This window comes from Lissotriton helveticus, chromosome 12, assembly GCF_964261635.1.
Source record: "Lissotriton helveticus chromosome 12, aLisHel1.1, whole genome shotgun sequence".
Lineage (NCBI taxonomy): Eukaryota > Metazoa > Chordata > Amphibia > Caudata > Salamandridae > Lissotriton > Lissotriton helveticus.
Window position 1 is genome coordinate 757,145,177 of NC_136073.1, and position 17,574 is coordinate 757,162,750.

Consider the following 17,574-nt stretch of genomic DNA (forward strand, 5'->3'; position numbering starts at 1 on the left):
CAGGGATGCGTCTTCCATGAGTACGGGGAGTCTCTCTCCGACTCTTAACTGGTTGGCGGTACTTGGCTTTCGTCCACTACCACCTGCCAGGAGGTTCTGGCTTCAAAAGTACTCCTAACTTGGTCGCAGGGGTGGCGGCATGTAGACGCCATGCTGTGGCCCGCTGTTGCTGGGCCGTTGTGGTAAGATTCCTGTGTGGGGGTGTTTTCTTCACCGATTTATGGTTCCCCTGCCGAGAGACAGGAGGGAAGCCTTACAAGAGATAGTCTATGGACCTGATAGTTTCAGATCTAAGCATCGGTGTCGGAGCGGAGTTTTCTCTCCTGCCGACCCCCAGGTATTGTGGGTTTGTCCTACGTTGCCATACTTGTATTTGTCTGACGTCTCTGCAGCCTGCGGCTCAGCAGTGTGCTTCTACTCTCCCATTCTTTGGGCAACCCTTGGGCTGCCATGAGGGTAGTGAGTGGCCCGCATAAGTCTGACTCAGAGACTTTTGGAAGGCTGTAGGTTTGGGGCGTGGAGAACGGCTTGAGGCCTTCTTCCGTTTCTAGCGGCGTTTTTTCTCCCAGGTTTGTCTGTGGTCCTGGGCCGCCTTTAATACTTCACAAGTATATTGTGCGCATACGCGGGAGAGCTTGATGCTCCTCGGTGAACAAAGGCCGGCCGGACTAAGTCAGTCTTCGGTTCATCAGCCCTTCTCCAGCAATTCCTCCAGTTTGCTCGCGGTTTCAGCTGCGCGAGCTCCAGGCGGAGGCCGATATCCTGTTAAGGAAAAGGGCGATAGAAGACGTACCTCTGTCTCAAAGGGGGAGAGGTCTGTACTCCCGGTTCTTTCTGGTTCGCAAGAAGGACAAGAACGAGTTCAGGTCCATTCTGGATTTGGGACAAGCAAACAAGTGGATTCGCAGAGAGAGGAATTTCGCATGCTATCGTTGCATCAGGTTTTTCCTCAGCTGCAACAGGGAGATTGGCTCTGTGCCATAGATCTACAGGATGCGTACTTCCATGTGCCCTTTGCACACATACACAGGAAGGTCCTGCGATTCCACGTCGGCGCCAATCATTATCAGTACACAGTACTGCCAGTCGGGCTGACGTCTGCGCCCAGAACATTCTCGAAGTGCATGGCAGTGGTAGCTGCACACCTGAGGATAAACGAGGTATTTTTCTACCCGTACCTGGACGATTGGTTGATCAAGGCCGCCTCTTTCTCGGAAGCTCAAGCACGCTTCCAGAAGACGTGCGTTATTTTGAACAAGCTGGGGTTGCACATCAACGTGTCCAAAGCTGTCCCGATTCCGGTCCAGTGCATACAGTACTTGGGAGCCTCCATCAATACGCTGTCAGCAAGCGTGTCTCCTTCGGAGGAGAGATGATTATCACTCCTCCGGAAGGCTTAGGCTCTTATGACCGCTCCATCTACAACAGTGAGGACGGTGTCTTCTCTACTGGGGTCGATTGCCTCTTGTATCTTCCTCACGCCACACGCATGGCTGCACATGAGACCTTTGCAGGAGTGCTTGGAGGATCAGTGGGATCAGAGGAATGGATCTTGGGACGACAACATACAACTGTCTCTGCATGCTCTTCAGTCTCTGAAGTGGTGGTGTTCGGCGGAGAATCTCCTCAGAGGGGTTCCCTTTCACGAGGACATTCCCGCACAGACTATCGGGACGGTTGCGTCTCTCCACGGCTGGGGGGCACATTCCGGAGACTTACAGATACAAGGAACGTGGTCCCCGAAGGAGTCCACGTATCACATCAATTTCCTGGAACTCAAGAGTTGTTCACTTGGCACTGAAGGCGTTTCTTACGTCCTTCAAGACCAACTCTCTGCTGGTACAGACGGACAATACGACCACGATGTATTGCCTCAACAAGTAGGGGGGTTCGTGATCGCGCACTCTGGCGCAGGCGATCTGGCACTGGCTTCTAGCCAGAGGACTGACGATCACGGCTACCCATCTGCTAGGTGTGCAGAATGTTCAGGCAGACGCACTGAGCAGACTGATTCAGGGAAACCACGAATGGGTCATAAACGACGAAGTACTAGGAGAAGGCTTCGCAAGGTGGGGGACTTCAGACATAGATCTGTTCACCACCGCCGAAAACAGCAAATGCTGAGACTTCGCCTCCAGGTACTACCAGCAGGGGACGCTGGGGTATGCGTTATGGATTAACTGGTCGAACAGCTTTCTGTACGCTTTTCCACCCATTCCCCTGAATCCGGCGGTACTCATCAAGCTGTCCCAGTCCAGGGCACGGATGATCCTGATTGCCCTGGAATGGCCCAGGCGGTGGTGGTTCACGGACCTGCTTCACCGGTCTCTCCTTCCTCACATACGGCTGCCGTGCAGGCCGGACCTTCTCACGAAGTTCGGGGGGCAGATGTTGCACCCCAACCTCTCGTCTTTGAGTTTGGCGGCATGGCTCCTGAGATAGTGCAATATGGCCAATTGAATCTACCAGAAGTTTGTATGGACATACTGAAGGAGGCTAGGCGACCTTCCACTAGGACTTCTTATGCTTACAAGTGGAAGAGGTTTTGCATCTGGTGCAAGTTCAAGGACTATGACCTAACGACGTGTAAGGAAGATGTCATCCTTCCGTATCTTCTACACCTGGCGCAGTCTGGCCTTAATGTCCATTCCATTAAGGTTCATCTTGCTGCGCTGACTGCCTACAGGAAATGGCCTTCACAGACTTCCTTCTTTCAGATCCCTGCGATCAAAGGGTTTTTGGAAGGCTCGAAGAAAGTGTTCCCTCCTGTCCGGCTTCCTTCGCCTTCATGGGAATTGAATGTGGTGCTGTCCAGATTGATGAAGGAGCCTTTTGAACCTATTCATAAGGCTTCATTGCAGCGCCTGTCCTGGGAGGCGGCGTTCCTCGTGGCTATTACATCGGCCCGCAGGGTGAGGGAAATTCAGGCGTTGTGTTGCCAAGAACCTTATACTGTATTTCATGCTGCTACGGTTGTTATGCGTACTCACCCTAAAGTTCTTCCAAAGGTTATGTCTGACTTCCATGTTGACCAGACTATAACTTTGCCTACGATTTTTCAGAATCCTTCATCTCCAGCGGAAAGGTCTCTGCATTCCCTGGATGTTAGGAGGGTGTTGAAATTTTTATCTGGATAAAACCGAAGATATTCGTAGGTCAGACCAATTGTTTATCAATTATGGATCAGTCAGGACTGGTCTTGCTACCTCTAAACAGTCCATCTCGAGGTGGATTGTGTCCTGTATATAATTGTGTTCCCAAAAGGCTGGAAAGACCTTAGGGGGTAAACCTAAAGCTCATTCCACCAGGGGCAAAGCTGCCACAACTGCTTTGCTCCGTAGTGTTCCAATTGCAGAAATCTGCAAGGCAGCCACTTGGAAGTCGGTCCATACCTTTGTTAAGCATTACTGTCTAGACACTGATGCCAGGGCAGATGCTCGGGTTGGGCAGGCTTCGCTGCGAAATCTGTTCGCACAGTAGTGGTGTTATTTCTCTTTTCTCCACCGCCGCTTTGGTGTGGGGATGGGCTTGCCATTCTATTCACTAGATTATGACTATACACAGAGATCCCCTACTAAAGAAGGAGTAGTTTCTGTCCTGTGACTCCACTTCTGTCGTAGGGGTATCTCTGTTATAGTCATAAGCGCCCGCCCTCCTCCCCGGTGGAGAGAGATATTCATGTAAGAAATGCTACAGGTCTGGTGTGTTACGCCTTCAAAAAGAACTGAAAGTAAAAGGGACCTGCAGTGCATTATGGGATACTGTGAGGCTGCTGGAAAGTTCTCTTAAAGGCACAGTATCCTGTTTTGAGCCACATAATGGCAGCCTATGGGGCTTGTCTGTCCACTTCTTCCTCTCTATCATTCCAGAAGGCTTTTGCTGTCAAAGGCAAGGTTTTCTCTGTAAGAAAACCCTGGACAGGCTGTGCTGTTTGTGGATTTTGGTGGAATTTCTAGTTGAAGTACTGGACAGTGTAGCCTGTGGATATAGGCTACATTATCTGTCTTTAATTCTCTCTTAAGTGTCTGTGCAGTTCTGCATTTTTCGACACTTTAAGAGATTATTTTTGATTGCTCCGGGGTCCGCGCACATGGGCGGGACTATTCACTAGATTATGACTATAACAGAGATACCCCTTCTACAGAACTGGAGTTACAGGACAGAAACTACTCCTTCTGATGGATACATAATCTTTCTGCAAAGTCGGTACCACCCTTTCTCTACGCCTGAGGAATTTGTTCCTTGACTAATAAGATCCCAAGGCATGCAGACTTTTAGGTGCTATATTTGTCTCCGTCTTTGGTCTCTCGGTTTCTCTCTCCATGGTGTGATAGGACATGGAAAAAGTTCAGGAACTGACAGCGCACTTGTTAGCACAGAAGTTTACTTACTGACGGTAAGTAACTTTGTCTTCTCTTTGCTCCTGTGGTGTAAAGTACCATGCTGTCTAACAAGGTGTAAAAGTTGCCACTTGTAGTGTTTTACCTCTTTTATTTGCTGTGAAAATTGATCAAAAGGTTGTGTATTTGCTGAGTTGTTGATTATTCGCTGAACTACTGAGATTTTTCCTTGGCCAATTAAGCAGCACATTTGACATTGCAATTTTTACTGTCCTCTTTTCTTCTCTTCTATAAAGAAAGATGCATTTCTAGAGAAACTTTAGTTGTGGGAGATCTCATTGCAAACTGCAGAGCCGTCACCCTCCACCCTTTGTATCCGTCATCGGCTGGAGGTCCAGTTGAAGCTCTCGAGCGGGCAACTATAGGGCTGAAGTGTTTTTGCTTACGATAAGTGTGTAATGTCTCATATCACCTTCTTCCTTCTCAGGACTTACTCCAGCTGCAGTATGAAGGTGTTGCTGTTATGAAAATGTTCAGTAAAGCGAAGGTCAACGTGAACCTTCTGATCTTCCTGCTGAATAAGAAGTTCTTCAAGAAGAAGTAAATGAACTCCACCTTGAAGGAAACGTTCTGACGTTGGGCCGGATCCCCAAACTCTGCACTAGGAAACCCAGCAACAGGGTTCCAAGTTTGGCTGCTTATGCTACCTTTTTAGCCAAGACGGACAAAGCTCGATGGTCACAGCAGTAGACCTTGGCTACTGCTCGCGTTTATTGTTCGTTCGAACACTACATAAACTCTGCACTGCTGTATGAATGGAGAGAGAGAGAGAGCACCTTACCAAAGGCAGGGCGAAGCCCTGTTGCTTCCAAATGATCTGAATGGCTCCTCCAGTGGAAGATTATGCTGCTTTAAATTAACCTGCTTTTTTATATATGTTTATCCTACATCAATTCCATCCGCTGGCGTGTGGAGATCACGAATGGCTTGGTCTGCGATATGGCAGGTGAAGCATTTACTTTTCTCTTTATTGTTTGTGCTCAGACGTCTTGCTCTTGCGAAGCGTGCAATGGTCATACTGGTCACTGACGCGCCTCGTCACTCGGTGAACTCCGGACCTGGCGTATTGTTTATACCTGTTTTGATCCGATTTCCTCTGGCTGGACCGAGCCTCTTCTGAAACATTGCTGAGCTGCTGGGAGGGCTCAAATTGTTGCGCAGAACTTGTCTTCAAGCTACATGAAGTGTTTGAACCTGAGCCTACCACGGTCTCCCTTGAGCTGGGGGTGTGCTTGGAGCGGCGCACGCGTCACCATGGCACCACATCACCTCTAGTACATTGCACCATTGTTTAGGATCCATGATGTGTTGAAATTGGGAAATTATGGAATGTGGACTTGATGAGGAATGTCTTGAGGTAGCCAAGCGAGGTGGCTTTGCTAGTGGATGGATCTGGAAGCAGACGGCCAAGTGGTCCTCTGTATTACTCTAGTTTGTGGCTGATGTGTTCTTGCCTGGTGAGATGTCAAGGTCACAGTTGTAAACAATGGTTTGTGAGGTATGGGGTTAGGAGTGTTTTTTAAATATTTTTATTTCATTCATCCATGGAGCAGCTCTGTCACCAAGGCCCTGATGTTCAGTTTTATTTACTGGTCTGCCACAGACATTTGATATCCGCTTCCCTGTTATGCTGTCTCAGATCACAGTTGTCAAATAGTATCAGTTACTTTGTGCAAATGTTAGTTTCTGAAATATTTTCATGACTGAATTTTAAGTTAATTGTTCTGACCCATTTTCTATATGTAGTGGAATGGGGCAGCATTGCACCTGTGATATTATCTCTTTATAGAAAAAAAGGATTCCAGTGTTCTAAGCAGACCTGGCCGCCATCGGGCCAGCAGACCTGTTAGTTATCCTAGAACTGACCTTGAATGAGAAGCGTCGTCCTAGATCTGTGGCGACAGGGAAGGCCCGATTTATGCAGGGAGGTCTATCGATTTTTATTTTTCACTCGAAATTGTGTCCTCTCTGTGAGTAACTCATCCACTAAAACAAGCCCGTCTTTTTTTGGTGTGTAATGCCGGGATACTTCTGAAAATCCTTTGGATGAGTGAAAACCTCCTCTGGCATTTCCACTGCCTCACCTTTTTTACCCCTAACATGGCATGGTTGCAGAATGAAAGTTATTGTGAGTTCACAATGTCCAGCACTCCGAATATCTGTGAGCACCAGAGCCAGGTCACCTGGAGGTCTTGTCAAAGGGCGGGTCAGATTTAGAAATGGGGTAATTCTTTCAAATTAAAAAAGTTGACTTCAGAAGCTCGCGCCTTCGTGTCCCTGGCCTACAAGAGACCCTGAATCTATTTTTTCTGTTTCTTCTCTCGTGGCGGCATTTCTGTGTCGGGTTATCCAGAATTCGTGAGGTAGAAAACATTTTTAAGCTGACTGACCCTGCTGCCATGGTATTTCCTTTTAGCTTTTAACATGCTAAGCAGACGCAAATAATATGCCAAAGCCAAACCCACCTAACCTTTTCCTTTTTCTAACTGTAGAATTATTTCTAGGATAAAGCTATTACTTTAAAACCGCAGTAATCACTGGACGCATTTGAATCAAAATAAGAAATTTAAAACGGTTTTTGCGGGGCCTCGTGCAACCTACTGATGGACGCAGGGTGAATAAAACATTAGTTTTGAGAAGGTAACGGATCCTTTCTTTAGATGGCCATTTATACGGGTGCACCGACATCTAGTGGCACAACCAGGTATTACTGGTTTAATTAGCGGTTGTGAGTGACTGAGAGACAGACCTCACTCACTTCGCCTTTAAACAATTTTTATTTAATGTTTTTATGTTCACATTTTAAATTACTGTAAATTATTTAAGTTTTTTTCCTGCTTGTCTTGTATATATTTGCCGTCGTCTTGGCAACTGAATCAAGGCCAGGTAATTCCTTCTGCCGGATGGCAGTGCCATTTCGGTATTAATATTTTTCAACTTCCGTGCCCAGCATCTGCAGTTGCACTGCCTGCCACCTTTTTGTACGAAGTGATAGATTAGGGAAAAAAGACTTTAGCAAAGCACCTTTTGCAAATGTTCTGTTTCACTAAATCCCGAAAGAAGCGCTGGGCACGTACCATTGGTGGGTGTTCGTTTCTGGATAATTGGGACTGTACTGGTTATGGCTTCTTATGTTTTTCAATTGAATGTGCCTTTGCCTTTCATGACGTAAGCTGTCCCCAATGTTTTTCATCAGTTGCCCCATGTAGGGGGCATTATATGATTAATTCTATTCATACTGCCACCATGGGGCTCTTCCTTTTGGGCTCGTCCTCCTACCCACGTGACCTCGTTCTGATTTCCTCTTCATTTAAGTGGCTTTCAGCAACTTACAGAGGCTTCTGTTTAACGTTTTAGATTAAAAGTCTGTTGGCAAAGATTGACTTTTATTTGCTACTGTCTGGAGCCGAAACCCACCGAAAGAAAAGTGTGAATTTTGTTAGGCAAATTCTAACCAGCCCCAGCCCTTCCTGCCACTCTCCTTCGGGCTTGGAATCCACCTCCCACTGTCCCAGACTTCATGACACTGCTGATCTGAGCTACTGCCATAGTAGTGTGAAGGGGGTTGCAGGGAGCATGGGTTCTTGCAGTTTGATGCGGTGCATTTATGAAGGTTTTCCAACGTCCCTGGAGAGTACCCACGAAGCCTTGGCAAGGTCAAAGGAATCATTACGAATCGCACTCTTTCAAAGTCTCATCTTTCTACCGACCGCCACTGACTACTATCCAGTAGGCGAATTAATGTTCTTTGATGGTTTTATTGTTTTAGAGATTTTAATGGTTTTTATTTTTAAATATGTGTATTGAAAACACCAGACTTTGGCCAGAGAGTCCACATTAACAGTGTAGAATGCTGCGTCCTACGTGACTCTACTTTCTTAATGATTGTAGTTCGTTATATGACACGTCATGCCTGTTTATTCTACAACCACTACTGCCATTAAAGTGATTTTTTTAAAGCAATTTGTCCATCGGCTGCTCGAAACTGGATGCAGGCCACTACACTTTTAGTGTCGTCTTCACTCGGGTGTTGGGTGGAAACACCTTGGAGCCCCAGTCTTGTGGGGGAAAAAACCCACTGTTGCCTGAAAAAGAAGGTTGCTGGGGTGGGAAGATAGGTTGCGTGACAGTGGTAACCTTGGCTTTTTAAGAAGCTGATAACATTTACTATCTGGTACTCTTTTCTACCATGTCCAATCACGTGCCCATTTCTGCTCATGGGTACTTTTCCTAAGGTGGTCATAGTAGCCAGCGGCTAAGACTGCTGGACTATTACCACCGTAGAACCGAGACGACAACCTGTTTTAAGCTGACCAGGTGAAGTGCTTTACTGGGCTTATGTGGTATACACTCCTTCCACTTACCTTGATGTTGATGTCCAGTATCACTTGTGTATTCTTCCATTCACTCGTTTCATAGATGCCACAGTCGTAGCCGCTCACTGTCTCATCCGATATTGATCAGTGCGTTTTCTGTGAATGGTACAACTGATTTGTTCTTTTTACTTTGACAAATTGCATCAGTGTGCTTTTTAACACCATTTCTATTTCAGTGTATTCTTCGGTGATTAGCCGTATAATTTGTACTTTCCAATAAAATGCGATCCTGCATGCGATTAACATAAACCCCTCCAAAGTAATATTTCAAAATGGCTTTGAAAAGGTTTATATTTGTGACCTATTTCACAATTTTTTGGAATATTCAGATTTTTTTTGCACAGTTAAAGAGAGATGCTGATCAGTCTCAAAGTATTCTATTCCTATGAAACATTCTGCGTGTTTTTGGTCAAATGATTTTCTGCGCTGTATGCGGACATAAGAGCTAATGCATGTCGTTTTGTAGTACAAATATGGAAATGTATTTATGTCTATATTGCGTGACCTTATGTTACGAAGTGTGTTTTTCTTGTCACTATTTAATTTTTCTTGTCTGTCTATGTCCTTGGATCTGTATCTTTAAATCATCATTAGATAGATAAGAGTCAATGACTTCCCACACTACTCATGCCAAGCCACACCAAATGCACTCAATTTATCCTGTAAGGGCTAATGGCTGCCATGTTGCACAACGTTGACTGTTAATCCAGAAGGTCAGCCATTTTGTGTGCTGGGCTTGGGCGCTGTCAAACCATCCTTTTCTCTGACTGTATCATGTCTTGATTCAGCTGCTGAAGCAATTATGATTTCGATCTGTAATAAAACCTCTGCACACATGAAGAACTGTTGTGTGTTGAGCCTCTTTTTCAAACAACCTGGTCAATTTCTATGGAAATGGATGAGTAAGGTTGAGCAGTTGCGCTTTTGAAAGCTTTAGGCAAATGCAAACTAGTCTGCGATAAACATTAAAGCCTCTGACCTCGAGCTTATGAAATGATTGTAGCATGGGGCCCAATTTCAATCGAAGTAGATTCGGTGTCTCCTCTCTGCGGGTACAGTTATTTCATTTCTAGGGTTCTGACAGTAGTAGTAGTTTACTCAAATGTTAAAGATCTTCTAAGGCGGCTGACTGTGAATAATGGCAGTAGCTGTGTTCCATGTCTGTTCCTTTACTTCAATGATAATTTAATCTGGCTGGTAATGGATGAGGTGCCCTTGGATTTTGACGACCTATATGAGTGGACATGGAATTTCTAGAATGTGTGACCCTTCCCATTTTCAGACATTGCTTCCTTCTGACCCACCCACTCTTATTTTCTCAGCCATATGGAGTGGATCTTGGTTCTTCCCAACAGGAATGGTTTGGCACCAGAAATTTTGACTGATTTTGTTATTCTTGTGTCTTTTAGTGAAAGAAATGAGTCAAAACTCCCATGGTTGTGAATAACTTTCTTCCAGCAGATATTTGTTCAAGTTGAAGCCTCACCTTTTCCCTCACTGTCCAACAACCCCAACTCTGAAGCAATTAACAGCAGTGACACCTGCAGCAAGCCCAATATATTGGGTGGCACACCGGGTAGATTTCACTGCCCCCCCCTCCAAAAAAAAACCTGACGTTTGAGAATCAAAGGAGACGAGTCCACCACTAGATCTGAATTGCACTTTCAGGAGTGATGATGTGATGGAAATCCTGCAAACCTGGCAGTCTCTTGCTCTTACCAGTTACAAAAAACCCAAAATCAGTGCACGAATATTAGATTTTTTCTTTTTGTGGTTGTTCGTATTTATTATATTTGATTTTACTGCACCGTGTGAGTCATAATTACCATCATACTAGTGAGTATTGCAGCAATTCGAAATATTATTGGGATGAACCATAGGTACACTGCAAAACCACACATTACAAATAACTAACAATTTAAAACTCCCTTCCTGATGGATTCATCTTCTCTTAGTTTCCTCTCCTTATTGCTAGCCTCCAGGTGTCAGACAGGACAAAGAAACGTTGTACCCCAGCAGTAGCTCATCATTGCCAGATATAGTTGTGTAGCGTTAGGCGCAGCTCTGCACTCTGGATGCAATGCGATGGATTACATTGAGTGCCAACTGTCCAGCTGGGGTCAATTCTTGTGTTTCCACACTTCATCGATGCAGTCTAAAGGCTCTCGTTGTTTTTGATGAAGACATTCTTTGACTCTTCAACATCAACCTGGTCATATGTCCCCTCCAATCCCTGGCCAAGGGTCTGGAAGCTCAATTGATGACACTTAAGATCAGGGCCGATCCTCCTTGAAGCCTACCGGTATGGCAAAAGGGGGGCGACGAGGACAAGCAGTGCAGACCATAGGAGCGGAGTCCCTGGTACACATAGTATGTATCTCTAAACCACTGTGGCCCTACCCAATATCCTTGCTTCGACTCATCCTGACGTGCCCAAATATTCGGTCCTGTAATGAAGGCATGCACTGCCGTTTAAAGGGGGAATCCACCCAGTTGTCAGCCCGCTTCTTGAAATTCCTATAAATGGTGTATTCAGCCCTGCAGGCCTCTGCGGATCACACCAGCCCATGAGATCTGCTCGCACATAATGCATTCCCGCCAAGACCACTCGGCGGATCTCAGCTGGGGAGATTTTTCCACTTATGTATAGTAATCTGGCATTTGGCTGCAAATTCATATGGGGATAAAATGCCCTAGGTTGGCATTTCTCTCTGTAAATTAAATAGCCCGGCGATGGTTAAAATGCATCTCGTAACAAGAAGTACCTCACCATGTGTTGTTGAGCACCTACAGGAGTATGCGAAATAAGTGAAATCTGCACTGGGCTACGCTTAGAATCTGGTTAGAGGGCTTCCGTCAGGCTTGCATAGCACTTCAAAACGATGCAAGAGGCACTTTAAGTTAATTATTGAGGAGCGCTTTAAATCAAATTAACGCAAACAAGAGCTTCAGGGACATTGTCTATTGGTGGGCCCTCCAACCACTAGCCGGCTAGTTCTCGATGTCTTAAAGTTAATAGTAGTCAAACCAGGGCGACCTGATAACCTCTACATGCTCCCACCTCCCGACAAAAAAATTGCACAGAATATGTTTTATTAACCAAATACCAACATTTAAAACGGGTCCCAAGCATTTGAAACTGGATAGTTGGGGTTTTCTTCGTATACTTGCAATGGAATAAATGTGTCCTGGGTCCAAAAAGTATTTTATCACTTTTCACAACCAATTTCCTATACGTTTACTGATAATGTAGGGAAATGTGCACTTCATCGTAATAATGCCCCCTATTCCTAATGGCACAGCTGCCCCTCCCTCTTCATGGCACTGCTTCTCCCAGTTCCTACACGTGCTACTGCTCCCCTTCATCGCATCGCTTTCCACCACACTTCAGTCTGCCCAAATGTACCTCAATCCAACCTACACGACTTCAAAGCCCCACTCCTATCTACCTCACCCAATCTAATCCACTCCAGTCTACCCATCTACCCCACTAAAATCTACACCACTTCAATGTACACCCTTCCAGTTTACCCCAATCTACCCCCTCCAGCTAACCCCAATCTACCCCCCTCCAGCTACTCCAATTTATCCCACTTCAATCTGCTGCACTCCAATGTACACCACCCCAATCTACCCCAACCTTCCCCAATGTACCGCACCCCAATCTACTCTTATCTGCCCCAATCTACCCCACTCCAAATTTCCTCACCCTGCCTTACCACAATAAGTCCCAAACTACCCCACCCCACTCACTTTTATCCATGCTGAACCGCAGCCACACTGGTGTACAAAATGGCCTAAACGCATGGCCAATAGCTCTCGCATAGGTGAGACCTAGTGGCTTTGCCAATGCTTGTGTTTTTTCTGGTCACTTCAAGTTCTGGCCTGCTCCAATAATCCTGTTTTGCAGTGCGTATAGATAATGCTATTGACAAAGAGGTCAGTTTGACATTCCTGCCATTTTCAAAGCTCTCCGTCAGGTTCACCCAACTTCTACCCGTGTGGTCTGGACTCAGTGTGCGCCTCTGGCCTGTTGTTGACTGCATATGGTGACTTTGCAGGGCTCGACAAATCCACTCGCCCGCTCGCATTTGCGAGGGAGAATGGATGAGGACGAGCTATTTTTAGGTCCTACTCGCCCTTTCTGGCGAGTAGGAAATCAAACTAACTTTTGTCTTCTGTCTTTAAAAACAGAGCAAAAGTGACAAGATAACACGATTTAAAGGCATTTTTATTGCTCACGTAGGAAATGAGCAATAAACATGCCTTTAAATCTTGTTATCTTGTCACTTTTGCTCCGTTTTCAGAGACGGAGGTCAAGTGGGTTGGAGTCAGGTCGAGGGGATTTTCCATGGTACTAGACCTGCAGGACTAGTACCATTTTTCGGATTTGTCGAGCCCTGCTTTGGACAGCTGGGTGAGACCTTATTGCGGGTCCAGAGGCCACAATGAGTGTTGACAGTGATGCCCCTACAGGTCCTGACTCTAGGATACGTGCAGCAATCTGGCCCACCACTGGAGAAGGCTTCTCACTCCAGGTTTAGATATTACTTTGTATGTGGCTCGTTTTCATCAGGCCATTTGTCCGATCACAGGACAGGTTTTCAGGTTGGTGAATTTTTTGCCCGACTGTTAGCTCAGTGTTCATATTAGAACCATGTCCTGTCTTAGTGGACATGAGACCCTGCCTCTGTTAACTGTGCTCCACCCCCTCTGGTCTGCCTTTAGGCCACAAGGTGACAGTGGCTACTTCAGCTGTGCTGCTGCCGGTGGACTCTTCCTCAGTGCTTCGTGATTAGAGGCCCGACCCTGTTCCACAATTTCTTTTGCCACCAAAGGCCTAACCGTCTTCTTCCAGAGTCGAGCACGACGCAACCTACACCACTACAGCTGTTCCCGACTCCGTTTTTTGGGGAAGTATCCACCAATCTTTTGTACCTTCCACATTTCTTGCTCTGTCTTGCGTTGAAAATTCTGCTGTACCTAAAGTAGACGTAGCAGTGGATTCAGTGTGGTCCTATCCTTAATGTAATAGAGTTCCTTGGGGCTCCAGGGCCTAAATGATTTTATGCCTTCTGGTTCAGTTACTCTTGATGCCACTTTGATGTCCCTTCTAAGAAGTTTGTCTGTCACGGTCGTCGATTGATAAATAGCGTGAAGGGTAGTACCTCTTTTGCAAATCAGAGGTCACTTCATTGAAGTGGAAGAGGTGTGGCGCCGCGGCCAGGGCGACTGACTCTGGAATCTGGGGATCACGGTTCGATCCCCGGCTCCGGCAGCAGATTAGCCCAGCACCATGTGACTCTGGGCAATAGCTTGCTTAATCTTCCCGACGGCCCCCAGCGCCTAGAGACCCTTACGGGTGATTGTGCGCTTTACAAATGTGGATTATTATTATTATTATTATTATTATTATTGAAGTGGTTCATGAGGGTTATTAAGTCGCTAAACAACTTCTTAGGTCTGCTCCTGACACAATGGATTCAGTGGCCAGGTGTGTGGGTTCTTCCATTGCCCTTCGAAGGCATGCCCGGTTGAGCTTGTTTGGCTTTACGAGGGATGCTCAAGTTAGTTTGCTGGATGATGCCTTCTATTGTGTTCATTAATAAGCTGGGTTTCTTAGTTGTAGATGTTTCCCCAAGGGGCTGTGACAATGCAGTCTTATTTCCATTTGCCACAAGCTTGCCCTGTAGAAATGAGAGGCTTAGATGTTTCGCAGTGGCTGCCAACCTTACAATCTCCCCTAACGTGACCATGAATGCTTTATGTAACCTCTCATTGCAGGACCACAAGTGCAAGTTGAACCCCAAAGTGACCGACCTGATTTCACATTTGGGTTATGGATATGTGGACGTCTCTGCCTTGGCCCAGAACCGGAAATGTCCTCTCAGTTGTGCCTTTCACTCTCCTCTGCATGATCCACTGGGGATGCCTTCAGGTTCATTTGGTTACAGAACCTTCTTTAAGAGTTTATGATGATTCCAGTTCAGAAGATGTAAGAAAATCATGCCCAGCTGATTTCGATCACTCCGTGATGCAAGTGAAGGTTCTGATAGAGACTTATAAACGCAGATTCATCACCTGTAGAATACTCCGCCTGGCGTCGGACTGGATTTGGAAAATCTTCAGGCTTGGAAACTCTTTCGGATGATATCACCGAGGTGGAACTGAGACATGCTATTATATCTCTGCCAACAGGGAAAGCTTCAGGGGAGGACTCAATCCCGCTGGAAATATACAAAATTTGCATTGAGGAAATAATTCCTCTTTTTCTTCTTGTAACACAGCATATCGGGTCAACTGGGAAGGCCTCGGATTCTTGGAATATTACGAAAATAATCTTCTTTTTAAAAAAAGATAAACCAGCGGAGGAATGTGGGTCGTATAGGCCAATTTCTTTGATCAACTCTGATGCGAAAGTGTTTGCCAAAGTGTTGGCAAACAGTTTGGCCCTGATTGTCCCTGTGATTGTTAACGAACAACAGCACGGTTTTGTACTGGGCAGAGACACAACAACTCACATCAACCCAGCTATCACAGCCTTCGACATTGCCGAAACTGAAGACTCCCCACTCGGTATGATTTTATTAGACGCCGAAAAGGCTTTTGACCGAGTGGGGTGGGATTATCTGTGGTCGGTTTTGTCTTTTATCGGTCTCAGGGGCAATATGGTTAGCTGGATTCGAGCCTTATATGACCAACCTATGGCTAAAATCAGCTACTCAGGTTTACTATCCACTGCTTTCTCCATAGCACAGGGCACCCGTCAGGGGTGCCCGTTATCACCTTTGCTCTTCTCAATCTCTATGGAGCCATTTCTATCTGCACTCCTGGCTCAGCCCAAGATAATCCCATTTAGTTTTGGACCCCACTGCTTGAAAATCACCGCTTATGCGGACGATATTGCAATCTACTCATCAAATGTCATAACAGCATTAGAGGGTATTATGGTCAAAGCAGAAAAATTCGGCAATGTTTCTGGCTACAAATTAAATACGAATAAAAGTCAGTTAGTGGTTAACTATACACTATCGGGGGGAATTATGGGGGTTTGTAGGGCAGCTAACTATCTGGGGGTAAAAATGTCATCTAAGATTAATGATATAATTCCCATTAATTATGATGTGCTGGTTAAATCAACTAAACCGCTTCTTAAAAAATGGCATAAAATACCATTAAACATTATAAGCAGAATAAACTTAATTAAAATGAAAATGTTGCCGAAATTTCTTTATCTTTTCTGTTCTATTCCTTTGGCACTTAACAATATTTTTTTCAAAAAGTTAGATGGAATTTTTAGTAGCTTTATTTGGGGTTATAAGAAAGCTCGAAAAAGCTTATCTTCATTAAAAGGATAAACTGATATGGGTGGTCTTTGCTTCCCGGATTTTAAACTTTATTTTTGGGCGACTTTTATAGGCCGCCTTCGTTCCCTACTTAACCCTGAGCTTAAAACTTTCTTTTTTCATACCATAATGTTGAATCTGGAAGCAAGAATGTTTCTCCTTAGATTGAATGACCCAAATTTTTACAAAAGAGTCAAATTTAAGACAGCTCGAAATACTGCTAAAATCTGGTTTAGTATGATGCGTTTTTGTAAGACCTCCTTTTTTCACTAAAAATTGAGGCTTTGGGATAACCCAGGACTTCCGGGGATATTAATGATAGTAGGGCTAGTGTTTGGGCAACCTATGGTATTCTAACCTTAGGGGACATGTATGGTGCTTATGGCTTTCTAGATTTTGAGACTCTAAAACGTTTGTACCATCGTACGGAGTCTATGAGGTTTAAATATATTCAGGTACATGATTTTCTGATACGTCGGATGAAAATCTTAACTGTCTCCGAATCTGATATCTGGGATTGCCTTTATTCATCTAAAACCAAATCGGTAATAAGCACTGGCTATAATTGTTTAACTTCTTATATAAAACAAGATTGCTCTAAATTAGCGGAGAAGTGGAGCTCTAAACTCGGATTGATGATCTATTCGGATCAGATTTCTCACTCTCTTTCTAAAATTAACAGTTTGGTTCATTCAGCTAGCCTTCGACTGCAACAGTTTAAAACGTCTTGTTTGTTATACCATACCCCGGAAGTGATTCTTAAATGGTCTTCAAACCCATTATATACTGATCGTACTAAATGCCCCAAATGTGATACAGTTGGTGCTAACATAGAACACATGTTATTTTCTTGCCCACAATGGAAGGATTTTTGGCTTAACTTGGATAAAGCTTTGAAGCTTAAACTAATAAAACCACCAGTATTATCAGCTTCAATTGTACTTTTAGATATACACAGTACTACGTTACCTCAAAAAGCTTTAATTACTATTCTGTTATCCTGTGCCAAACTTACTATAGCTCGGGCATGGATTTCGCCACAGCCACCGCAGATTATGCAGTGGTGGTCTCTGGTTAATGAAATCCACAATATGGAAGCCGGATTAGCACGTATTAGGGGTACCAGGGTTATGCTTAATTTTGAGAAAATTTGGGGCAACTTTATTTAATAATTTCTTTGTGGAGAATATGCTTCTTTTTATACTGTATGAATTTATGTATATATTTTTTTATCTGTTTTTTTGTATTATATGCCTTTCTGTATAAGTATTATGTATACATTTTGATGGTATACTGTTTTTGCTTGTATTTCACTATGTGCTGTTAATAAAAAAAAGTAAGAAAAAAAAAGAAAATCATGCCCAGCTGATTTCGATCACTCCGTGATGCAAGTGAAGGTTCTGATAGAGACTTAAAAACGCAGATTCATCACCTGTAGAATACTCCGCCTGG

The 17,574-nt window shown here is 44.8% G+C and overlaps 1 protein-coding gene across 2 annotated transcripts in view; it reads left to right on the top strand.

Moving 5' to 3' along the window:
• The window catches only part of IQGAP3 (IQ motif containing GTPase activating protein 3), a 307,137-nt gene extending 298,112 nt beyond the window's left edge, over positions 1 to 9,025 (top strand). The window contains exon 38 of one of the 2 annotated variants that reach the window (XM_078671026.1): positions 4,828 to 9,025. In XM_078671026.1, coding sequence (XP_078527152.1) covers positions 4,828 to 4,944 — 117 coding nt within the window. In that variant the 3' untranslated portion in view covers positions 4,945 to 9,025. The remainder of the gene's footprint in view (positions 1 to 4,827) is intronic. The other variant, XM_078671027.1, reaches the window with a different exon arrangement.
• The last annotated feature ends 8,549 nt before the right edge of the window (positions 9,026 to 17,574 follow it).